The 24522-nt window shown below is 68.1% G+C and overlaps 3 protein-coding genes, 2 long non-coding RNA genes and 1 other non-coding gene across 6 annotated transcripts; all 6 read right to left on the bottom strand.

Moving 5' to 3' along the window:
- Positions 1 to 47: 47 nt before the first annotated feature.
- Positions 48 to 15795, bottom strand: LOC136788726 (DNA polymerase delta catalytic subunit-like). Its single transcript, XM_066987399.1, is given in 32 exon segments — positions 48 to 264; positions 849 to 946; positions 1061 to 1113; positions 1628 to 1699; positions 1702 to 1739; positions 2475 to 2611; positions 3451 to 3553; positions 4251 to 4284; positions 4287 to 4402; positions 4782 to 4957; positions 6007 to 6144; positions 6228 to 6323; positions 7028 to 7175; positions 7718 to 7831; positions 8078 to 8092; positions 8094 to 8192; positions 8435 to 8523; positions 9268 to 9459; positions 9843 to 9953; positions 10875 to 11015; positions 11438 to 11542; positions 12247 to 12413; positions 13575 to 13625; positions 13628 to 13748; positions 13750 to 13792; positions 14948 to 14976; positions 14979 to 15094; positions 15097 to 15120; positions 15303 to 15363; positions 15365 to 15429; positions 15670 to 15729; positions 15732 to 15795. Coding segments are annotated over 32 exon segments (3075 nt in total). The 5' UTR covers positions 15793 to 15795; the 3' UTR covers positions 48 to 62.
- A 69-nt stretch (positions 15796 to 15864) lies between these two features.
- On the bottom strand, positions 15865 to 18430 carry LOC136788604 (DNA polymerase delta catalytic subunit-like). The gene is made up of 4 exons (XM_066987167.1): positions 18320 to 18430; positions 17293 to 17474; positions 16002 to 16106; positions 15865 to 15902 (listed from the first exon to the last, which is right to left on the bottom strand). Exons 2-4 carry the CDS (start codon positions 17471 to 17473, stop codon positions 15865 to 15867), a joined length of 324 nt encoding a protein of 107 aa, XP_066843268.1. The 5' UTR covers position 17474; positions 18320 to 18430.
- Positions 18431 to 19148: 718 nt separating this feature from the next.
- Positions 19149 to 19527, bottom strand: LOC136788727 (uncharacterized). Its single transcript, XR_010827359.1, has 2 exons — positions 19488 to 19527; positions 19149 to 19204 (listed from the first exon to the last, which is right to left on the bottom strand). It is a non-coding gene; the product is annotated as an uncharacterized lncRNA (long non-coding RNA).
- LOC136788876 (small nucleolar RNA SNORD88) lies at positions 19281 to 19372 on the bottom strand. Its single transcript, XR_010827419.1, has one exon. It is a non-coding gene; the product is annotated as a small nucleolar RNA SNORD88 (small nucleolar RNA).
- Positions 19528 to 20042: 515 nt separating the features above from the next.
- On the bottom strand, positions 20043 to 24293 carry LOC136788725 (small ribosomal subunit protein uS4-like). The gene is given in 7 exon segments (XM_066987398.1): positions 20043 to 20067; positions 20069 to 20121; positions 20123 to 20219; positions 21941 to 22127; positions 22785 to 22909; positions 22989 to 23088; positions 24149 to 24293. Coding segments are annotated over 6 exon segments (582 nt in total). The 5' UTR covers positions 23084 to 23088; positions 24149 to 24293.
- Positions 20418 to 21817, bottom strand: LOC136788728 (uncharacterized). Its single transcript, XR_010827360.1, has 2 exons — positions 21435 to 21817; positions 20418 to 20852 (listed from the first exon to the last, which is right to left on the bottom strand). It is a non-coding gene; the product is annotated as an uncharacterized lncRNA (long non-coding RNA).
- Positions 24294 to 24522: the final 229 nt, after the last annotated feature.

The raw sequence follows: 24522 nt of genomic DNA, 5'->3' as shown, positions 1-24522 counted from the left end.
CCGTCCCCCCCCCGGGGGGGGGGCGCACACACACACCAGGCCGCCGCGACCCTGCCGAGCGTTTATTCCCCGTAGAAAACCAGAACAACAAAAAAAGATAAAATAAAAACCCGAAACGCCCCCAAAATCCCCCCCGGGGGGGGCGGGGGGGGGTCTCGTGCCCCCCCCCTCACCAGGCGGGGGCCGAAGCGCGCCACGAGGCGGCCCTGGGCCTCCAGGTCCTTCTGCACCTTGCGCCGCATGTAGAAGATGGGGCAGTCCCGGCTGGGGGGGGGGGCGGGGGGGGGGCGTCGGGGGGGGCAACACATGGGGGGGGGGCACGGGGGCAGGGGGCAATGGGGGCGTTGGGGACAATACGGGGGGGGGTGGGGGGGGGGCATGGGGGGGCGGCATTGGGGGGGGGGCATGGGGGGTGGGGGGGCATGGGGGGCATTGGGGGTGTGTGGGGGGCATTGGGGACAATATGGGGGGGACATGGGGGGTGGGGGGCAATGGGGGGATGGGGGGTGTTAGGGGGTGGGGGTGATGGGGGGACATGGGGGGTGGGGGCATTGGGGGGGCAATGGGGGGCATTGGGGGGGAAATGGAGGGGTGGGGGGGACATGGAGGGGGCGTTAGGGGGCAGGGGGGCATTGGGGGGGACATGGGGGCATTAAGGGGGTGGGGGGGCAATGGGGGAGGATGTGGGGGGCGTTCGGGGGCGCTGGGGGGGCATTGGGGGGAGTTGGGGACATTGGGGGCACACTGGGGGGGCTTGGGGGGCATTGGGGGGCGTTGGGGACACGGGGGGGGCTGAGGGGACCTGGGAGGGTTGGGGGACATTGGGGGGGTCCCGAGGGGGGCCCCACCTGGTGCAGAGCACGTCCTCGTGCAGGGAGCCCTGGCAGCGCTGGCACTGCGTCCACAGCCGGGAGAACTTCTCCTCCAGAGCCCCCAGGTGCGAGATCTGGGGGGGGGGGCACAAAAATGGGGGGGTCACAAGGTGGGACCCCCCGGGGTTAAACACCCCCCTTCGGGGTTAACCCCCCCCAAAAAGGGGTCACCCCCCCCAAAGCGTCACCTCCTTCTGGTACAGCTCCGACTGGCGCGGGCGGCAGAAGTCACAGACGGCTCCTGGGGGGGGGGAAATGGGGGGGGGTCACGTTGAGACCCCCCCCAAAACTTTGGGGGGGTCCCTGTTTTTTTTTGTTGGGGTTTCCAGGGGATTTGGGGGCGCTCCCACGGCACAGGGTGGGCTGGAGTGTTTTGGGGGGGGTGTTAGATGGGGGCACCCCAGGAATTTGGGGGGGGGCAAGGATTTTGGGGGGGGTCCCTGGGGGTTTTGGGGGGATTTCCTGGGGATTTGGGGGCACTCACATGGCACAGGGGGGCTGGGGCGCTTTTTATAGGGGGAGGGCGCACCGTGAGATCCCCCCTCAGGGTGGGGGGGGGGGGGGGGGCAGAGATTTTGGGGAGGGGTCCCAGGAATTTTTGGGGGGTCCTTGTGGGTTTTGGGGTGATTTCCTGGGGTTTTGGGGTCACCCGGTGTCATTTTGGGGGCGATTTCCCGTGGGTTTGGGCTCGTTGCGGGGGCCGCCCCCACAATGACCATTTCTTTTTTGAGGGGGTCCCGGGGGGCCCCGCTCACCGTGGTGCGGCAGCAGCGCCCGGCAGCCCACGCAGGTGCTGCGCTTGGTGGCGAAGGCCATGAGCCCCCCACCTCGGCCGTCAGCACCGTCTTGCAGCGCGTGTGCTCCCCCCTGCGGGGAAAGGGGGGGTCAGGGGGAGACCCCCGGGAACCCCCAGACCCATTTCCAGACCCCCTCCCAGGACCCCCCAGAGACATTTCCACGCCCCCCGAGACCCCCAGACCCCCCTGGGAACCCCCAGACCCATTTCCAGACCCCCCGGACCCCCCCCAAAGCCATTTCCAGACCCCCCGACCCAATTTCAGCCCGACAGACCTGATTCAGCCCCCCCAGACCCATTTTCAGCCCTCCCAGACCCAACTTTGCCCCCCCCCAGACCCAATTTTGCCCCCCCGACCCAATTTGTCCCCCCCCAGACCTGATTTCAGGCCCCCCAGACCCAATTTTGCCTCCCCCGACCCAATTTTGCCCCCTGACCCAATTTGTCCCCCCCAGACCCAATTTCAGCCCTTCCAGACCCAATTTTGTCCCCCCAGACCCAATTTTGCCCCCCGACCCAATTTGTCCCCCCAGACCTGATTTCAGCCCCCACAGACCCAATTTTGCCCCCCGACCCAATTTGTCCCCCCAGACCCGATTTCAGCCCTTCCAGACCCAATTTTGCCTCCCCAGACCCAATTTTGCCCCCCAACCCAATTTTGCCCCCCGACCCAATTTGTCCCCCCCAGACCCAATTTCAGCCCTTCCAGACCCAATTTTGCCCCCCAGACCCAATTTTGCCCCCCAGACCCAATTTTGCCCCCCCCGACCCAATTTGTCCCCCCCAGCCCCGATTTCAGCCCCCACGCACGCAGCAGGACGCTCTCGGCCTTGCCCTCCCCCAGGATGGGCTCGAAGATGCGCAGCAGGGGCTTGGCGAGCTGCTGCTCCAGGTAGTACCGGGTGTCCAGGGGCAGGCTGTGCTCCAGGGCGTAGATGGGGTCCTGGGGGGCATGGGGACATCGGGGACATCAGGGTCATCGGGGACATCGGGGTCACTGGGGGCACTGGGGTCACTGAGGACATCGGGGTCACTGGGGGCATGGGGACACCCAGGGGCAGGCTGTGCTCCAGGGCGTAGATGGGGTCCTGGGGACACAGGGACATCAATGGGACATGGGGACACTGGGGTCACTGGGGACATCAGGGTCACTGGCGTCATTGGGGGCACTGGGGACATCGGGGTCACTGGGGACATCGGGGTCATCGGGGTCATTGGGGGCATTGGGGTCACTGGGACATGGGGACACCCAGGGACAGGCTGTGCTCCAGGGCGTAGATGGGGTCCTGGGGGGCACGGGGACATCGGGGTCATTGGGGGCACTGGGGACATCAGGGTCATTGGGGTCATCGGGGACATTGGGGTCATCGGGGTCACTGGGGACATTGGGGTCACTGGGGACATCGGGGTCACTGGGGACATCAGGGTCATTGGGGGCACTGGGGTCATCAGGGTCACTGGGGTCATCGGGGACATTGGGGTCATCGGGGTCACTGGGGACATCGGGGACATCGGGGTCATTGGGGACATTGGGGTCATCGGGGACATTGGGGTCATCGGGGTCATTGGGGACATTGGGGTCACTGGGGACATCGGGGTCACTGGGGACATCAGGGTCATTGGGGGCACTGGGGTCATCAGGGTCACTGGGGACATCGGGGTCATCGGGGTCACTGGGTCCCCACGTCCCCGATGTCCCCGTTAATCCCAGTGTCCCCAGTGTCCCCCCGCCCCATGTCCCCCCCACGTCCCCTGGGTGTCCCCGTGTCCCCCCCCCCTCACCTCGGACTTCATGTAGGCGGCCACCCCCTTGGCGCCGGTGACGATGACGTAGGGCACGCGGTCACCCAGGCTGGGGGCGCTGCCGGGGTCCCGCTGCCGCATCCTGGGGGGGACGGGAGGGGGGGACACCCGTGGGTGGGGGCCCCCCATGGCTTGGGGTCACCGGGTCCCCGTCCCCACCCCCAGCTTGGGGACGCCGCTTTTGGGGGTCCCAATTTTGGGGTCCCCATTTACGGGATTTTTTTAAGGCCCCCACTTCAGGGTCCCCATTTTGGGGTCCCCGTTTAGGGCTGTTATTATAGCGTCCCCACTTCAGGGCCCCCATTTTGGGGTCCCCACTTTGGGGTCCCTATTTAGGGCTGCTATTATAGCGTCCCCACTTCAGGGTCCCAATTTTGGGGTCCCCATTTTGGGGTCCCTATTTAGGGATGTTATTTTAGGGTCCCAATTTTGGGGTCCCATTTTGGGGTCCCCACTTTGGGGTCCTCATTTTGGCATCCCCATTTAGGGCTGCTGTTTTAGGGTCCCCATTTTGGGGTCCTCATTTTGGCGTCCCCATTTTGGGGTCTCTATTTAGGGCTGCTATTTTAGGGTCCCCATTTCGGGGTCCCCATTTCGGGCTGCTATTTTGTGCCCCCCCCCCCCAACTTCAGCCCCCAAATCCCACCCCCATTTCCCCCCACCGGCACTGTGCCCTCCAATTTTGTGCCCCCCCCACGTTGTGCCCCCCATTTTACCCCCCCATATCACACCCCCCCCATTTCCCCCCCCCCCCCCCGTGCCCCCCCCGTGCCCCCCACCTCTCGGCCAGCCGCACGTGTGCCTGGGGGCCGCGTAGGCGCCGGCGGCGCGCGTCAGCTCCTTGGTGATGACGAGCTGCGAGACGTCCACGCGGTCGCACAGCAGCGCCGCGATCACCTCCTGCGCGTGCTGCACGGCGCCCTGGGGGTCCCTGGGGGGGGGCCGGGGGGTCAGGGGCCGTCACAGCCCCCCCCCACCCCACACAGCCCCCCGTGTCCCCCCCATCCCGCTGCGTCCCCCCCAAACCCCCTGCGGTCCGCAAAGGGCCCTCATCCCCTCCTGGGTCTGGGTTGGGGTCCCTGGGGGGCCTGGGGGGGTGGTGGTCAGGGGATGGGGGTCAGGGGGACTCAGCCCCCCCCCCCTCATCCTGCTGCGTCCCCCCATCCCGCTGCAGCCCCCCAAATGCCCCAGGTACCCCCCAGGACCCCCTGTCCCCCCCCAGACCCATTTACGCGTCCCTGAACCCCCTCGCTTCCCCCCCAGACCCCCAGACCCCCCCCGTGACCCCCCCCCGGCCCCCCCGCACCCACCGGTGCAGCAGGATGCGGTCGAGGCAGGCGGTGACCAGGTTGGCCACCAGCGGGCAGTTGTCGCGCCGCACGGCCTCCAGCCCCTTGCAGTCGACGCGGTCGGGGGCGTCGGGGCGCGAGGAGAAGCAGAGCCCCGCGTAGCGCTTCTTGCTGATCAGCAGGTACGGCCAGTACACCTGGGGGGGGGGGCACCGCTGGGACCCCCCCGCCACGGGGGGTATGGGGGGGCGGGGGGACAGCCCCAGGGGCAGCCGGGGGGCATGGGGACAGCGACAGGGGGACGGGGACAGCAATAGGGGTACCTTAGGGACACGGGGACATCCCTGGGGACACCTTGGGGACACCAACAGGGACACGGGGACATCCCTGGGGGCATGGGGATAACCCTAGGGACACCTTGGGGACATGGAGACATCCCTGGGGGTACCCTGGGGACATCCCTGGGGACATGGGGACATCCCTGGGGACATGGGGACATCCCTGAGGGTCCCTTGGGGACACCAACAGGGACACGGGGACATCCCTGGGGGCATGGGGATAACCCTAGGGACACCTTGGGGACATGGAGACATCCCTAGGGGCACCCTGGGGACACCCCTAGGGCAGCCTAGGGACATGGGGACACCGATAGGGACATGGGGACACCCCTGGGGGCATGGGGATAACCCTAGAGACACCTTGGGGACATGGGGACATCCCTGGGGACATCCCTGGGGACACCAACAGGGACATGGGGACATCCCTGGGGCACCTTGGGGACACGGGGAGATCCCTAGGGGCACCTTGGGGACAACCCTAGGGCAGCCTGGGGACATGGAGACACCGATAGGGACATGGGGACACCCCTGGGGGCATGGGGACGTCCCTGGGGGTACCTTGGGGACACCAACAGGGACATGGGGACATCCCTGGGGACATGGGGTCATCCCTGGGGGTACCTTGGGGACATCCCTGGGGGCACAAGGACCCCCCTGGGGGCACGGGGACCCCCGGGGACCCCTTCGGGGACACAAGGACCCCTCTGGGGACATGGGGACCCCCCTAGGGACACGGGGGCCCCCCTGGGGATCCCTATGGGGACACAGGAGCCCTCTGCAGGCATATGGGGACCCTCTTGGGGACCCCTCTGGGGACACGGGGACCCCCTGGGGACCCATCTGGGGACATGAGGACCCCCCTGGGGACACGGGGCCCCCCCCAGGACCCCCGCGTCCCCCCCGCCGACCTTCTCAAACTCCAGCTTGATGGGGGCCGGGAAGTGCCCCGACACCCAGGCGGCCGCCTCGCGGCCCAGCTCCATCGCCTCGGCCACCGTGGCCACCCCCAGGCGGCACATCACCGAGTCCGTGTCCCCGTACACCACCTGGGGGGGGGGGCGCTCGGGGTCAGGACCCCCCCCGAAAACCCCGGGACCACCCCCCTCCCCCCCGGGGCCCCCGGCCCCACCTTGGCGTCGGCGGGGAAGCCCTGGGCCAGGCTGTACTTGCTCTCCACCAGCTGCTTCGTCCGCTCGATCATCTGGCGCCCGAACGCCGTCACGCTCTGGGGAGGGGCGCGTGTGGGGCGCGTGTGGGGCGGGTGTGGGGCGGGGGGAGAAGGGAATGGGGAGATGTGGGGCAGGGTATGGGGCAGGAGTGGGGCAGAAGGGAATGGGGAGGTGTGGGGCAGGGGGGAGAAGGGAATAGGGAGATGTAGGGCGCGTGTGGGGCAGGTGTGGGGGGGTGTGGGGCAGGGGTGAATGGGGAGGTGTGGGGCACAAGTGGGGCGGGTGTGGGGCAGGGGGAGAAGGGAATGGGAAGATGTGGAGCAGGTGTGGGGCACATGTGGGGCGGGTGTGGGGCAGGGGGGAATGGGGAGGTGTGGGGCACGTGTGGGGCGCGTGTGGGGCAGGTGTGGGAGGGGTGTGGGGCAGGGGGGATGGGGAGGTGTGGGGCAGGTGTGGGGCAGAAGGGACTGGGGAGGTGTGGGGCACGAGTGGGGCGGGTGTGGGGCAGGGGGGAGAAGGGACTGGGGAGATGTGGGGCAGGTGTGGGGCACTGGGATGGCCACGGGGTGACCGTGGGGCGCTATGGGTTGGCTGTGGGGCGCTGTGGGGTGCCATGGGGTCTCTGTGGGGTGACCGTGGGGCGCTATGGGGCGCTGTGGGGTGCTGTGGGGTGACCGTGGGGCACCGTGGGGTCTCTGTGGGGTGACCGTGGGGCGCTATGGGGCGCTGTGGGGTGACCGTGTGTCGCTGTGGGGCGCACCTGGGAGATCTCGAGGCAGGGCAGGCGCCCGGCCTGGGCGCCGGTGAAGCCGTACACGGAGTTGGCGCTGACCTTGAGGGCGAGCTGCCGCCCGTCCAGGACCTGCCGCCGCTGCGGGTCCTGCTCCCGCGCCAGCTCCTCCTTCACCCTGCCGGGACCTGCGCTCAGCCCCGGGGGGACCCCGAAACCCGCCCCGAGGGGACCCCAAACCCGCCCCGGGGGAGCCCAGAACCCGACTGGGACCCCAAAGCCGCCCCATGGGGACCCCAAACCTGCCCCAGGGGGACCCCAAACCCATCGGGGACCCCAAACCTGCCCCAGGGGGACCCCAACCCCCCCATTACCCCCCAGCCCCCCCCAATCCTCCCCATAACCCCCCCCAGACCCCCCTATATCCCCCCCTATCCCTCCCAAATCCCCCCAAATCCCCCCATAACCCCCCATAACCCCCTATATCCCCCCTACCCCCCCAATCCTCCCCATAACCCCCCAGACCCCCCTATATCCCCCCATCCCCCCCAAATCCCCCCATAACCCCCCCCATAACCCCCCATAACCCCCTATATCCCTCCGTACCCCCCCCAAATCCCCCCCAGACCCCCCTATATCCCCCCCCTACCCCCCCCAGATCCCCCCATAACCCCCCCCATAACCCCCCCCCATAACCCCCCCGCCCCCCCCGCCCCCCACCTCTTGCGGGCGGCCAGCAGCCCCTCCAGCACGCGGGGCAGAAGCCCCCTGCGCACGTGGGCGCTGACGAAGAGCTCCCCGGTGGGGGTGCGCGTGTAGTCCTCGGGGCCCAGCCTGGGGGTGGCACGGGGGGGTCAGCGGGACCCCCGAGCTGCCCCACGGCACCCCCAGTGCCTCCCAGTGCCCCCAGTCCCTTCCCAGTGCCCCCAGTTCCTCCTGTGCTCCTCAGTCCCCTCCCAGCACCTCCCAGCTCCCTCCCATTACCCCCAGCCCCCCTCCCAGTGCTCCCAGTCCCCCCCCCAGCCCCCTCCCACCACCCCAACCCCCCCTCCCAGTGCTCCCAGTGCCCCCAGCACCCACCCGAAGCGCTGGGCCCCCCGGGGGCAGCAGGGTGGTGTAGCAGAGGTTGTGCGCCATCATGATGGACGGGTACAGCGAGGAGAAGTCCAGCGTCACGATGGGGGTGTCGTAGTACCTGGGGGGCACGGGGGCGGGGGGGCCTCAGGGGCTGGGGGGCCTGGGGGGGCTGGGGGGCTGGGGGGCTGGGGAGGGTCTGGGGAAGGTCTGGGGGGGGTCTCAGGGCATGGGGGGGCCAGGGGGTTTGGGGGGGGGGCTCGGGGGGGGGGGGTTCAGGGTCTGGGGGGGTCTCGGGGTTCCTCAGGGCTTGGGGGGTTCTTGGGGGTACTGGGGGTCTGGGGGCCCGGGGGGCGCGCTCACCCCTTGAGGGGCTCGATGACCGTGGCCCCCTCGTAGTCCTCGCCCCCCTCCGGCTTCACCACCGGCATCAGCAGCCCCTCCTGGGAGGCCTGGGGTGGGGGGCACCGCGTCACCGGGACCCCCCAGCACCCCCGGTAACCCCACAACACCCCAGGGCCCCCAAGTGCCCCCTATTGCCCCTCAGGACCCCCAGGACCCCCTATGTCCCCCAGGACCTCCCAAGACCCCTCCTATCCCCCCCAGGACCCCCCCAGGACCCCCCTAGCCCCCTGGTACCTGCTGCAAGAGCTGTACCACCACGCGGAGCTGCTGCCCCCATGCCAGGAGACCCCCCAGGGGCACCCCTGTGACCCCCAGGACCCCCATAGGACCCCCCAGGACCCCCCGGACCCCTCCTATCCCCCTCAGGACCCCCATAGGACCCCCAGGACTCCCCCAAGACCCCTCCTATCCCCCTCAGGACCCCCATAGGACCCCCAGGACCCCCCCGGATCCCTCCTATCCCCCTCAGGACCCCCATAGGACCCCCCCCGGACACCCCCAAGACCCCTCCTATCCCCCTCAGGACCCCCATAGGACCCCCAGGACCCCCCAAGACCCCTCCTATCCCCCTCAGGACCCCCATAGGACCCCCCAGGACCCCTCCAGCCCCCCCTACCTGCCGCAGGAGCTGTGCCACCACGCGGAGCTGCTGCCCCTGGCCAGGAGCGCCCCCAGGGGCACCCCTGTGACCCCCAGGACCCCCATAGGACCCCCCAGGACCCCCCAAGACCCCTCCTATCCCCCTCAGGACCCCCCATAGGACCCCCCAGGACCCCCCCAGCCCCCCGTACCTGCCGCAGGAGCTGTGCCACCACGCGGAGCTGCTGCCCCCGCGCCAGGAGCGCCCCCAGGGGCACCCCCGTGACCCGCGCCAGCTCCACCAGGTTGACCAGCACCAGCAGGCGGCCCAGCAGCCGCAGCGGCAGGAAGGCGTCCTTCAGGCAGTACACGGCCAGGCGGCGCCGCGTCTGCTCCGAGCCGTTCTGGGGACGGTGGGGACACGTTAGAGGCGCGCCGGGGTCGTGGGGACACCGCTGGGACGCGGGGACGTCACTGGGGATACGGGGACATGGTGGGGACATCGTGGGGATGTGGGGGGACGTGGCCAGGCGGCGCCGCGTCTGCCCCGAGCCGTTCCGGGGACGTCACAGGGACAAGGGGACACGTCGGGGACACGGGGGACATGGCGGGGACACCACAGAGAGGTCACTGGGACACGCTGGGGCCACGCTGGGGCCACCGGGACTGCACCGGGGCTGTGCTGGGGCCACGGGGACACTGAGGGCCCGTTGGGGACCTGCTGGGGACCCGCTGGGACCCGCTGGGACCCGCTGGGACCCGCTGGGGACCCGGTGCCACCACCCACGTGCAGGTCGGTGATGATGCTGTGCGGGACGTCCTCCTTCTGCTCGTGCAGGAAATGCGCGCTGACGGCGTTCAGCGAGTACGAGCGCAGCTTGTGCTCCCGCAGCAGCACCTGGGGGGCACCCCAACGTCACCCCAGCGTCCCCTCTGTGACCCCAACGTCACCCCTGTGTGACCCCAACGTCACCCCAACGTCCCCCTCTGTGTGACCCCAACGTCACCCCTGTGTGACCCCAACGTCACCCCAACGCCCCCTCTGTGTGACCCCAACGTCACCCCTGTGTGACCCCAACGTCACCCCAACGCCCCCTCTGTGTGACCCCAACGTCACCCCTGTGTGACCCCAACGTCACCCCAGCGTCCCCTCTGTGTGACCCCAACGTCACCCCTGTGTGACCCCAACGTCACCCCAGCGTCCCCTCTGTGTGACCCCCAACGTCACCCCTGTGTGACCCCAACGTCACCCCTGTGTGACCCCACCGTCACCCCACCGTCCCCTCGTGCTCCCGCAGCAGCACCTGGGGGCACCCGGTGTCACCCCAATGTCACCCCCCTTCCACCTGGCCCCCCCAACTCCCCCCAGCCCCCCCAAACCCCTCCCAGACCCCTCCAACGCCCCCAACCCCCCCCCCGACCCCCTCCCCAGCCCCCCCGACCCCCCAAATCCCCCCTTTTCCCCCCCAGCCCCCCACAATGCCCCCTCCAAACCCCCCAACCCCCCCCCCTCCAACCCCCCAACCCCCCCAGCCCCCTCCCCAGCCCCCTCGACCCCCCAAATCCCCCCCAGACCCCCACAATGCCCCCTCCAAACCCCCCCAGACCCCCCCCAGCCCCCTCCCCAGCCCCCTGACCCCCCAAATCCCCCCTTCCCCCCAGACCCCCACAATGCCCCCTCCAAACCCCCCAACCCCTCCCAGCCACCTCCCCAGCCCCCCCCGACCCCCCCCAAATCCCCCCCCCCCCCCCCCCCCCAGCCCCCCACAACGCCCCTCCAAACCCCCCCGGCCCCCGGAGCCCCCCGGCCCCCCCTTGCCTGCAGCAGGTCGAGTGTGACGCGCCCCTCGGCGCTCACCACCTTGCTCTCGCGCCGCCCCAGCTGCCGCGACTGGAAGGCCGAGTCGCGCACCACCGAGCGGCGCCCCACCACGCGGCCCAGGAAGGGGAACGAGTCCACCTGGGGGGGGGCACGGGGGCTGGGGGGCGTGGGGGGCCCCGAGGGGGGCGGCCGGACCCGGGGGGCGGCCAGACCGATAGGGGGGGCTGGACCCATGGGGGGAGTGGGGATGGGGAAGGAAAGGGGTGGGGGAGGATTTGGGGGGGGGGGGGGCAGGTTGGGGGACTGGGGGTGTGGGGGGCCCCAGGGGGGCGGCCGGACCTGGGGGGGACGGGGATGGGGAATAAAAGGGCTGGGGATGGGGCTATGGGGCGGGTGGGGGGCAGGTTGGGGGGCTGGGGGCTGGGGACCCACAGCGGGGAGCTGGGCCCACGGAGGGGGTGGGGATGGGGAAGGAAAGGGGCGGGGGGTGCCGTGGGGCAGCCGTGGGGCAGGCTGTGGGGCACGCTATGGGGCAGCCGTGGGGCAGCGGCGGGGCGCACCTTGAGGACCTGGGCGCGCTGCAGCAGGTAGGGCAGGTCGAAGTTCTGGATGTTGTACCCCGTGATCACGTCGGGGTCCACGATGCGCACGAACTCAGCCCACGACTGGGGGGGGGGCAACGGGGGGGGGGGTCAGACCCCCAGCACCCCCCAAACCCCCAGCCCCCCCCCCCCCCCCCCGAGCCCTCCAGGACCCCCCTGGGGACCTCCTGCAGTCCCCCAGGACCCCCCCAAACCCTCCCATAGCCCCCCCAGCACCCCCCCAACTCCCCCATAGCCCCCCAGGACCCCCCAAGCCCCCCCAGGACCCCCCCCCGGCCCCTCAGAACCTCCCCAACCCCCCCATAGACACCCCCAGGACCCCCCCAGCCCCCCAGGACCCCCAAACCCTGCAACAGACCCCACCAGGACCCATCCCAGACCCCCTCTCAACCCCCCAGGACCCCCCCCAACCCCCCCCCCCCATAGCTCCCCCAGGACCCCCCATAGCCCCCCAGGACCCCCCAACCCCCCCATAGACACCCCCAGGACCCCCCCCAGCCCCCCAGGACCCCCAAACCCCGCAACAGACCCCACCAGGACCCATCCCAGACCCCCTCTCAACCCCCCAGGACCCCCCCCCAACCCCCCCCCCCATAGCCCCCCAGGACCCCCCCCATAGCCCCCCAGGACCCCCCAACCCCCCCATAGACCCCCAGGACCCATCCCAGCCCCCCCCCCAGCCCCCCAGGACCCCCCAGGACCCCCCAGGACCCCCAAGACCCCTCCCAGCCCCCAGGACGCCCCCAGACCCCCCCCGGCCCCCCCACCTGCAGCAGGTCCTCCTCGCGCTCGAAGCTGAGCACCTGGGAGCCCAGGATGGGGGCGCAGGGCCGCAGGGTGAGCACGCAGCGGGCGAAGGGCTCGCGCTCGCCCTGCCGCAGCACCACGCTGCCCACCGCGATCACCGCGTCCCGCTGCGCCTCGGGGAACACGCCTGGGGGGGGGGGGGGGGGGGGGGGGGTCCCACAGACGGCCCCGCATAAAGGGGGGGTCCCACAGACGGGGCGACCCCATAAAGGGGGTGACCCCATAAAGGAGAGAGGCCCCATAAAGGAGAGAAGTCCCATAAAGGAGACAGACCCCATAAAGGAGAGGAGCACCATAAAAGGGGTGACCCCATAGAAGAGAGACCCCATAAAGGAGAGAGACCCCGTAAAGAAAAGAGACCCCATAAAAAGGGTGGCCCTATAAAGGGGGGTGACCCCATAAAAGAGAGACCCCATAAAGGAGAGAGGCCCCGTAAAGGAGAAGGACCCTATAAAGGGGGTGACCCCATAAAGGAGAAAGGCCCCATAAAGGAGAGAGGCCCCATAAAGGAGAAAAGTCCCATAAAGGAGACAGACCCCGTAAAGGAGAGGGACCCCATAAAAGGGGCGACCCTATAAAAGGGGGTGACCCCATAAAGGAGAGGCCCCATAAAGGAGAGAGACCCCGTAAAGAAGAGAGACCCCATAAAAAGGGTGGCCCTATAAAGGGGGTGACCCCATAAAAGAGAGAGGCCCCGTAAAGGAGAGAGGCCCCATAAAAGGGGTGACCCCATAAAAGAGAGAGACCCCATAAAGGAGAGAGGCCCCGTAAAGCAGAAGGACCCTATAAAGGGGGTGACCCCATAAAAGGGGGCGATCCCATAAAGGAGAGAGGCCCCACAAAAGGGGTGACCCCGTAAAAGAGAGAGGCCCCATATAGGAGAGAAGTCCCATAAAATAGACCCCATAAAGGAGAAAGACCCCATAAAGGAGAGGGACCCCATAAAGGAGAGGGACCCCATAAAAGGGGTGAGCCTATAAAGGGGGTGACCCCATAAAAGGGGGCGATCCCATAAAGGAGAGAGACCCCATAAAGGGGGGTCCCATAGAGGAAATGACCCTATAAAGAGGGGTGACCCCGTAAAAGAGAGAGACCCCATAAAAGAGACACCCCCAAAGCCCCCCTTTTCCCATTCCCCCCATTGCCCCCCATTACCCCATTACCCCATTGCCCCCCTTCCCATGCCCCCCCTTGCCCCCCCTTTCCCTATTACCCCCCTCGCCCCCCGCTCCCCACTGCCCCCCCCCCCATTCCCCCCCCCCCGCCCCCCCCGCCCCCGCCCCCTCACCCTTGCGCCCCGCGCACTCGATGTCGAAGCTGAGGATGCGCAGGGGGGCAGGCGCAGCCAGGGCCCCTCGGGGGGGGGCTGCGGACCCCCCCAGGCCGCGTCCGCCTCCAGCTGGCACAGCGTGGCCGGGGGGGGGCGCCGGGGCCCCCCCGCAGCCGGAATTCGCCCCCGGGACCTGCACCCAGCTGCAGCCCACCACCCCCGCGTCCACCATGAACCTGGGGGGGGCAAAGGGGGGTTAGTGGGGGGTGGGGGGGCAATGGGGGGGTTAGTGGGGGGTGGGGAACACGGGGGGCAAATGGGGGGGTTATTGGGGGGTGGGGGGGCATCTGGGGGTTATTGGGGGGGCAATGGGGGGTTATTGGGGGTGGGGGGGGAAATGGGGGGGTATTGGGGGGGCAATGGGGGGGGTTAATAGGGGGGCAACGGGGGTTATTGGGGGGTGGGGGGGAAATGGGGGGGTATTGGGGGGGCAATGGGGGGGTTAATGGGGGGCAACGGGGGGTTATTGGGGGGTGGGGGACACGGGGGGCAAACGGGGGTTATGGGGGGTTAATGGGGGGGCAATGGGGGGGTTATTGGGGGGTGGGGGGGAAATGGGGGGGTTATTGGGGGGGTTATTGGGGGTGGGGGGCAAACGGGGGTTATGGGGGGTTAATGGGGGGCAATGGGGGTTATTGGGGGGTGGGGGGCAAACGGGGGGTTATGGGGGGTTAATGGGGGGCAATGGGGGGTTATTGGGGGTGGGGGGCAAACGGGGGGTTATTGGGGGGTGGGGGGGTTATGGAGGGGTTATTGGGGGGTGGGGGACACAGGGGCAAATGGGGGGCAATGGGGGGGTTATTGGGGGGTGGGGGACACGGGGGGCAAACGGGGGGTTATGGGGGGTTAATGGGGGGCAATGGGGGGTTATTGGGGGGTTATTGGGGGGTGGGGCGGCATGGGGGGGTTATTGGGGGGGTGGGGGGTTATGGAGGGGTTATGGGGGGGTGGGGGAGAAATGGAGGGGTTATTGGGGGGGCAATGGGGGGGAAATGGGGGGTTATTGGGGGGTGGGGTTATTGGGGGGTGGGAGGCACGGGCGGGGTATGGGGATATACGGGCGGGGGGCAGAGCTGGGGCACTTGAGGGATCCCCCAGGGGGCAAATGAGCAGGGGGGGGGGCAAATAGAGATCACGGGGGGGCAAATAGAGACCACGGGGGGGGGGGGGGCAAATGGGTACCGGGGGGGCAAATGGCGACCCGGGGTGGGGGCAAATGGGGCAGGACAAAGACCCAGGAGAAGGGGTGGGGGCAATTTGGGACCCCTGGGGGGGGGCAAATGGGGGGGCGAATATTGGGGGGGGGGCAAATATTTTGGGGGGTGCCCGACCTGATCTCGAAGTCGACGTTGGCCTCGAAGAGGGGGCGCTGTAGACCCCCGGCGCGGCCCCCCCCCAGCGCAGGCCCTGCTCCAGCAGCCGCCGGGCGGGGGCCACCAGGCGGGGGAGGGCCAGGACCACGCGCACGAAGGTGGCCCGCCGCCCCCCTGGTAGCCCAGCATGCCTGGGGGGGCACACGAAAGGGGGGGGGCACCAAAAAAAGTCATTTAAAAAAAAAAAAGGGGGGGGGGGAGTTGGGGGCTGCACCCCCCCGTGGCGTTAGGGGGTGGGTTAGGGGTATGTGGACCCCCCCCCCCCCCCCCGATTAATTTTTTTGTGGGGGGGGGGGCGCGGGGGGGCGCTCACTCTGCTTGTGGCACAGCTCCAGGGCCAGCACCGCGTGGCTCAGCCCCTCGCGGCCCCCCCCCGCTGGTCCGCCGCAGCGCCGCCTCCAGCTCCTTCTGCAGCTCCCCCAGGTGCTGAGCCTCGAAACCTTGGTTTTTTATTGGGGGGGGGGCGTCACAGGGAGCCCGCAAAACCCCTCAAACCCCCCCCCCCAAAAAAAAAATTTGGGGGCCCCAAAACCTCACACCCGAGGTGGCGCGCAACCCTTATACGAGCCACTAGAGAATCCCCAGACGACGAGGGGATTTTCGGGGAGAAGCGGGGTTTTTTTGCGGGGGGGGCGGGTGTATTTTTGCGGGGGGGTGTTGGGGGCGGGGGGGGTCCTCACCTGGGGGGGCCAGGGCGTAGAAGTAGGGGGCGAAGCCGTGGAGGTGCAGGCAGACGCTGTGCCCCCGTCGGTGACCCCGAACATGCGCAGGATGGGGACGGGGCCCTGCGTGGCCCCCGGCATCCCGGGGGGCGATCCTGGGGGGGGCACAGTGTTATTACCCCCCCAACCTTTATCACCCCCCCGGGGGGGTTGTCACCCAGGGGGGGCATTTCTGTGCGGCGCCCCCTCCCCTAAATACCCCCCACACACGTGTGGGGGTCCCGTTAATGGGGTTTTGGGGGGGGGGGGCTGTTTGCTGCCCCCCCCCCAAAAAAAAAGCCCCCCCTCACCGACATAGTGGTCGATCTCCAGCTGCAGGAAGCAGAGCTCCGCGGGGGTCGGGGGGCAGCGGGGGCGGCGCCATTTGGGGTTCACCTCGCCCACGAACTGGGAGCCTTGGGGGGGGGGGGGGGCGGGGGCACGGGGGGGTCAGAGCTGCCCCGACCCCCCAGACCCCGGCACGGCCCCAGGAAGCCCGCCTGCCCCATAGCGCCCGCAGCGCCCCGCGGCACCCCACAGCCCCCAGTAACCCCCCCCCCACCCCATAACCCCCCCCAATAACCCCCTAGCCCCCCATCCCACCCCATAACCCCCCCAAGCCCCCCCATAACCCTCCAATAACCCCCCAAAGCCCCCCCATAACCCCCCCCAAGCCCCCCCATAATGCCCCCATAACCCCCCCAACACACCCCATTATCCCCTAACCCACCCCATAACCCCCCTCTAGCCCCCCCAAGCCCCCCCATAACTCCCCCAACCCCCCAAACCCCACCAACCCCCCAATAACCCCCCAAAGCCCCCTATAACCCCCCCAACCTCCCAATAACCCCCAAGCCCCCCCATAACCCCCCATAACCCCCCCAACACACCCCCATAATCCCCTAACCCACCCCATAACCCTCTCTAGCCCCCCAAGCCCCCCCATAACTCCCCCAACCCCCCCAAACCCCCCAACCCCCCAATAACCCCCCCAAGCCCCCCCATAACGCCCCCATAACCCCCCCAACACACCCCATAATCCCCTAACCCACGCCATAACCCCCCCAATAACCCCCCCAAGCCCCCCACAACCCCAAGCCCCCCCATAACCCCCCAATAACCCCCCCAACACACCCCATAACCCCCCCATAACCCCCCTATAACCCCATAATCCCCTAACCCACCCCATAACCCCCCCATAACCCCCCAAGCCCCCCATAACCCCCCAATAACCCCCCCAACACACCCCATAACCCCCCATAACCCCCCCTACACCCCATAATCCCCTAACCCCCCCCATAGCCCCCCCAATAACCCTCCCAAGCCCCCCATAACCCCCCCAAGCCCCCCCATAACCCCAACCTCCCAATAACCCCCCAAGCCCCCCCATAACGCCCCCATAACCCCCCCAACACACCCCATTATCCCCTAACCCACCCCATAACCCCCCTATAGCCCCCCAAGCCCCCCATAACTCCCCCAACCCCCCCAAGCCCCACCAACCCCCCAATAACCCCCCCAAGCCCCCCATAACCCCCCCAACACACCCCATAATCCCCTAACCCACCCCGTAACCCCCCCCCGGCCCCCCCCCGCCCTCACCCAGGGCCCCCCCCCGGGGCCCGCTGCCCGGGGGCTCCTCGTGCGCCGCCCGCTCGGCCTCGAGCTCGGCCTCGAGCTCCTCCAGCTGCGCCAGCTCGGCCTCGAAGCGCGACGGCGCCGCCGGGACCCCCCCGCAGCCGCTTGGCCGGGGGCGCCGGGGGGGCGGCCGCTTGGGCTCCATCCTGCGGGGAGGAGAAAAAAAGGTCCTCAGGGACCCCCCAGAAAGAAAAGGTCCTCAGGGAGCCCCCCCAAAAATAGAGGTTCTCGGGACCCCCCAGAAATAAAAGTTCCTCAGGGAGCCGCCCCCCAGGAATAAGAGAAGTCCTCAGGGAGCCCCCCCAAAATAAAAGGTCCTCAGGGACCCCCCCCAAAAACAGAAGTCCTCTGGGACCCCCCTTCAAAAATAGAGGTCCTCAGGGACCCCCCCGGAATAAGAGATCCTCAGGGAACCCCCCCCCCCCAAAATAAAAGGTCCTCAGGGACCCCCACCCAAATAAAAGGACCCCAGGGACCCCCCCCAAAAACAGAAGTCCTCTGGGACCCCCCTTCAAAAATAGAGGTCCTCAGGGACCCCCCCAAAAAAAAGGTCCTCAGGGACCCCCCAATAAACAGAGGGACTCAGAGACCCCTCCCCCACCCCATAGCCCCCCCAGCCCCCCATCCTGCCCCATAGCCCCCCCCCAGCCCCCCCCCCACCTGCCCCATAGCTCCTCATTTGCCCCATAACAGCCCCGTAACTGCCCCACAGCTCCCGTATCTGCCCCATAACCCCCCGACAACTGCCCCCACCCCCGTTACCTGCCCCATACCCCCCCACCTGCCCCCCAACCCCCCCGTAACTGCCCCCACCCCCAAAACTGCCCCACAGCCCCCCCAAAACTGCCCCCCAGCCCCCATAACTGCCCCCGCCCCCCTTATCTGCCCCCCAACCCCTCCAATCCGCCCCCCAACCCTCCCGCCCGCCTCCCCACACCCCCCCCAGCCCCAAAATCCCCCCACCCCCCCAAAACGCTCCCCCCGCCCCCACCTGACGGCCGCGCTCCCGCCAACAGCCCAAGCACGGGAAGGGGGCGGGGCCTCGCGCGGCTCCACCCCGGAGGCGGCCGCTCATTGGCTGGACGCCGCGTCACGTGGGCGGGACGGGGCGGGGCGCGGCGGTGGCGGGAAGCCGCCATCTTGAGTGTGGCAGAGAAGGGCGGGGCTCCCCTTCAGGAGGGGGCGGGGCTTAAATTAGGGGGCGGGGCTTAAAGGGGGCACGACCGAAGCCCCGCTCCCCCCCCCCCCCAAAGCCCCCATTTGGGTGCAGCCCCCCCAAAATGGAGGGGACCTCAGGAGACCCCCCCCAAATAGGTGTCCTGGGACGCCCCCCCGAATTTGAAGATCTTCAGAAGCCCCCCAAAAATTTGGGGATCTTTGGATGCCCCCCCACAATTAGGGGGGTCCCTAAAAGCCCCCACCCCAAATCTGGGGGTCCTCAAAAGCCCCCCCCCCCTAAATTTCGAGGTCCTCGAATGCCCCTCCCCAAACAGGAGGGTCTTCACACACACCCCTCCCCAAATTAAGGGGGTCTCCAGGCGCCCCCCCAAATTTGGGGGCCCTCAGATGCGCCCCCCCAAATTAGTGGGTCCCTAAAAGCCCCCCCCAAATAGAAGGGCCTTCACACAGCCCCCTCCAAATCAAGGGGGGTCCTCAGACACACCCCCCACCCAAATCTGGGGGTCCTCGGCTGCCCCCCCAATAGGAGGGTCTCCATACCCCCCAATTAGGGGGCCTTCGTATGCCCCCCCCCCAATTTGGGGGTCCTCAGACAATATCCCCCCCCCCCCCCCCCCCCAAAAAGACCCCAGACAGCGGCATCGAGACCCCAAATCTTTTTATTGACTTCGCCCCCCACGGGGGACCCCGGCGCCACCTGCAAGAGATTGGGGGGAGTTAGGAGGGGGACCCCAAAACCCTGTGACCCCCCCCAAGACCCCAGATCCCCCCGGGGCCCCCTCAGACCCCCCCGGGGTGTCAAGGCCCCGGGGGGCACCGCTGTCGTCAGGGGGGTCGGCGCCCAGTGCTGCCATCACGGGGGGCCCCCCACAGCCCCCCCAAACCCCGACAAAACCCCAAATACCCCCGAGTAAAACAAGAACCCCAAATGCCCCAAAACCCTGAATTTCCCCCAAACCCCCCATTCCCACCCTCCTCACCCCACAGAGCAGCTCCGGGGGCTGCAGGTGGTGCTGGGGGTCCCCTTTTGGGATCGCCCTCCGGCCCCAATCCCAATCCCAAACCTAATCCCAATCCTAATCCTCCTCCTTGCCCCCCTGTGCCCCCCAGAATCCCCAATTCCCCCCCCCGTCCTCACCCTGTGGGGCAGCTCCAGGGGCTGCGGGTGGTTCCAAGGGGGGGTCCCCATTTTGGAGCCACCCCCCACCAGTCCCAATCCCAATCCTAATCCCAATCCCAAACCTAATCCTCCTCACCCCCCGGACCCCAAATTCCCCCCCCCCCTCCTTACCCCACGGAGCAGCTCCGGGGGCTGCGGGTGGTTCCGGGGGGTCCCCGTTTTGGGTCCACCCCCCACCAGTCCCAATCCCAATCCTAATCCCAATCCCAAACCTAACCCTCCTCACCCCCATGCGCCCCCCGGACCCCAAACTCCCCCAATCTCCCCCCCTTACTCCAACAGAGCAGCTCCGGGGGCTGCGGGTGGTTCTGGGGAGGTCCCCTTTGGGGCCGCCCCCCCGACCCTAATCCCAATCCTAATCCTCCTCCTCGTCCTCGCCCCCCCGCGCCCCCCTGCCCCTTCTTGGCGTTCTTGCGCTTGACGCGCCCGGCGGCCGCCGCCGCCGTAGGGGGAGCGCAGGGAGAAGTCGATGTGCTTCTGCGAGTCCAGGCGCACCACGAAGCTCGGGATGTTCACCACCTGCTTGCGGACCCTGCGGGGGGGGCACGGGGGGGTCAGCACCCCCAAAAATCCCCGGGGTGGGGCCCCAAAAAATAACCCAAACCCGGCCCCAAAAATATGGGAAGGTGTGGGGCTACGGGTGGCACGGGGTGGGGACCCCACGGTTTTGGGGTGTAGAGAGAGCTGGGGACCCCCCCCCCAAAAAAAAGAGGGTGGAGATTATTTGCCCCCCCCCCCCCCCCAAATTTATTGGGGGAGGGGGGCCAAAAAATCCCAGAGGGGACCCCAAAAAAATAACCTGAACGCTGCCCCAAAATATGGGACTGTGTGGGTGGGGGGACCCTGTGGTTTGGGGACCCTGGGGTTTGGGGGGGCTGAACACAACAGGGACCCCCCCCCCCCCCACAAAGAGGGAGATGATTTGGGACCCCCCCCCGGATTAATTTTTAGGGGGGACCCCAAAAAAAAACCGGAATACGGCCCCAAAACACGGGACCAGGCGTGGGTACGGATGGTAAGGGGGGGGAACATTGGGGGCCCCTCCCCACAACAAGGGGGAGCTGGTTATATTGAGGACCCCCCCACAATAAAGGGGGGCACGTGCTTTATATACACCCCCATTTGGGGGGGGTACACCCCAATTTAGGGGGCTCCCCCCATTTACCTGTGCTCAGCCCCTTCACCAGGCATTCAGCACATCCCTAAATGAAGGGGGGGACATTTGGAGCCCCCTCCCCACAACAAGGGGGGCCAGTTCCATTGGTGACCCCCACACAAAGGGGGGGCCTTGTGCTTTGTGTACAGCCCCATTTGGGGGGGTCACACCCCGATTTGGGGGGCTCTCCCCCATTTACCTGCTGAGCTCAGCCCCTTTGCAGTGTGCACTGGGGGCATCCCCTAAATGGAGGGGGGGGACACATTGGAGCCCCCTCCTCATAGTAAGGGGGGCTAGATGTGTTGGGAACCCCCCCAAAATAAAGGGGGGCCTTGTGCTTTGTGTACAGCCCCATTTGGGGGGGTCACACCCCAATTTAGGGGGCTCCCCCATTTACCTGTGCTCAGCCCCTTCCCCAGGCATTCAGCACATCCCCTAAATGAAGGGGGGAGGACGACATTGGGGCCCCCTCCCCACAAGGAGGGGGGCTGGATGAGTTGGGACCCCCCCCAAAATAAAGGGGGGCCTTGTGCTTTGTGTACACCCCCATTGGGGGGGGTCACACCCCAATTTAGGGGCTCCCCCGTTTACCTGTGCTCAGCCCCTTCGCCAGGCATTCAGCACATCCCCTAAATGAGGGGGGACACATTGGGGCCCCCTCCCCACAACGAGGGGGGGCTGGTTCCATTGGTGACCCCCCGCAATAAACGGGGTCCACATGCTTTGTGTACACCCCCATTTGGGGGGGTCACACCCCAATTTAGGGGGCTCCTCCCCATTTACCTGTGCTCAGCCCCTTCGCCAGGCATTCAGCACATCCCCTAAATGAAGAGGGGGGACACATTGGGACCCCCTGCCCACAAGGGGGGGGGCTGGATGAGTTGGGAACCCCCCCCACAATAAAGGGGGGCCGTGTGCTTTGTGTACACCCCCATTTGCGGGGGTCACGCCCGATTTGGGGGGGGCCACATCCCAATTACCTGCTGCGCTCAGCCCCTTCGCAAGGTGTACGGCGGCGCCGCAGTGAGCCTTGCCGAGCCCCCCGGGGGGGGTGGGGGGTCCCGCTTTCTGGGGGGGGGTCCCGGGGGGGCACGCACCGGATGTGGCGCTGGCGGATGAGGACCCGCGCGTGGTGGATGGATTTGGCCAGCCCCAGCTTGAAGACCTGCGTCTGCAGGCGCCGCTCCAGGAAGTCCTCGATCTTCAGCCCCAGGATGTAATCCAGCTTCATCTTCCCCTCGTCCAGCACCCCCACCCGCACCAGGCGCCGCAGCAGGGCGTTACCTGGGGGGCACGGGGGGGGTTATAGGGTCATACGGGGGGGTTAGGGTGTGATATGGGGGGGTTACGGGGTGATACTGGGGGCACTGGGGGCAGAATATGGGGGTTACTGGGGGATTGGGGGGTTATGGGGGAATTTGGGGGCAAAACGGGGGGAAATGGGGGGCAGACCAGGGGTTGGGGGGATTGGGGGCAGAACGGGGAGCAAGGGAAAGAATTGGGCGAGAATGGGGGAAAATGGGAAATAACGGGGTGGGAACGGGCAAAGGGGGGGAATTGAAATAATGGGGTGGGAATGGGAAAAAAGAGGAAAAGGGATAAAAATTGGGGGAGAAAGGGGAAAAGAAATTGGGGAAAAGGATAAAAGTGGGGGAAAAGAGGAGAAGGGATAAAAATTGAGGGGAAAAGGATAAAAATTGGAGGAAAAAGGGAAAATGGATAAAAATCGGGGGAAAAAAGATAAAAACTGGGGGGAAAAGGGACAAAAAATCGGGGGAAGAAAATAGGAAAAAGGGGCCGGAGGGCAGGAAAACGGGCTCAGAGCAGGCAGGGGACTGACAGAACGGGTGAGAATAAAGGGAAAAGGGGCCGGGGATGGGGCCGAGGAGCTGGGGGGGGGTTATTTTGGGGGGGGGGGGCTGGGGGTTTCGGGGCGCCCACCCTCGAAGAGGCGCCGCGGGTCCTTCTCATCCAGCGTCAGCAGCTCGCGCGCCGCCTTGCGGATCTTGGCCAGCGTGAACTTGACGCGCCAGACCTCGCGCTTGTTGCGCAGCCCGTACTCCCCGGGGGGGGGGGATTCGGGGGTCAAGGGGGGGGGCTCGGGACCACCCCCCCTCCCTCCCCCAAAACCCCCCGGTCTCACCGATGAGCTTCAGCTCCTGGTCGAGCCGCGACTTCTCGAAGGGGCGCCGGGGGGTGACGTAGGTCTTGCGGCACACCCAGCTCCGGGCGACCGGCATGGCGGCTGGGGGGGGAAAACAGGGGGGGGGTCACGGGGAGCCCTCCCCGAAATATGGGGGTCACGGGGCTGATAAAGGCAGCCCCTGGGGTTTGGGGGAGCAGAATTGGGGTGCAGGGGAGACCCCAAAATGAGTGACACCCCCCCCAAAATTGGGTTTGGGGATGGGGGCGGTCCTGGCCCCCCTTCGTTAATTGGCTTGGGGGGGGGGCCAGCCCCCTCCCTTAATTAACTGGGGGGGGGAGGTCCCGGCCCTCTCCCATAATTAAATGGGGTTGGGGGGGGGGGGGGGGGGGTTCCCAGCTCCCTGCCTTAATTAACTGGGGGGGGGTTGGGCGCCCCCAAAAGGCTGTCAAGGGGGTCCCGGGTGCCCCAAATGTCCCCCCCGGGTCAATTCCAGGGGCTGAACCCCCCAACCCCCCCGAGGGGTCCTGGCCCCCCTAAATCCCCCCCCCCAGTTCAATGTGATGGCTGGGACCCCCCCCAAACCCCCCAGGGGGTCTTGGACCCCCCCAAAATGCCCCCCCAGGTCAACTCCTTGGGCAGGGACCCCCGGGGGACTCTGAGCCCCCCCGGGCCAATTCCAGGGGCTGAGACTCCCCCAAAAGCCCCCGGGGGGGTCGTGGCCCCCATATCCCCCCTGCCCCCCCCCAAACTCTCCCCCCCGGGTCAGTTCCTTGGGCTGGGAACCCCCGTGGGGGGCCTGACCCCCCCAAATCCCCTCCCCAACGGGCTGGGGGGTCCCATCGCCCCCGCCCCCCCCCCCACTCCCCCCTCCCTCCACGTGTGTCCCCCCCCCGCAATGCGCATGCGCCGCTTCCCCCGCGGTAGGGTCCCGCGCCTCCGCAGCGCCCCGCGCATGCGCAGCGTCGCCCCGCGCGGCAGCGCCCCCGTCCCTTCCCTCCCTCCTCGCGCATGCGCAGAGCCGCGCCAGGCCTCTCGCTAGGCCGCGGCCGTTCCCGAGGCCCCGCCGGGCCCCGCTCGCCCCTCACCGAGCACCGGGAGCGACCCCGGCCCCGCGGCCCCACCGCCGGCACCGGCCCCGAGCCGCCGCCGCCGCCCTCACCTGGGCTCCGCGCCGGCCGCGGTGACGGAAAGGGAGGCGCCCGCCGCCCGCGCTACTTTATATAGGCCCCGGCCCAGTCCCCGCCCCCTGGCTCGGCGCCAGCCAATGGGAGCGCGACCGGCCGGCCAATGGCTGAGCTCCTTGGCGGGGACCACCGAGAGGAGGAGCGGCCCCGTGTGGGCGGCGCCATGTTTTCCAGAGGGAGGGGGCAGCGCGGGGTCCTCCCCGAGGGGGTTTCGGCGCCGTGCGCGCGGCCGGGCGGGGGCGCGCCTGCACCCACGGGTGCTCGGGGGTCCCCCCGGTGCCCCCCCGCACCCCCCCCCCGCCCCCCCCGGCCCTTCCCGTGCCGCCCCCAGCCCCCCCCGCCCGCCCCC

This window comes from Anser cygnoides, chromosome W (assembly GCF_040182565.1).
Source record: "Anser cygnoides isolate HZ-2024a breed goose chromosome W, Taihu_goose_T2T_genome, whole genome shotgun sequence".
Taxonomy (NCBI): domain Eukaryota; kingdom Metazoa; phylum Chordata; class Aves; order Anseriformes; family Anatidae; genus Anser; species Anser cygnoides.
The sequence above is the reverse complement of the archived record's forward strand: the minus strand, read 5'-3'. Positions and strand labels throughout refer to the sequence as shown.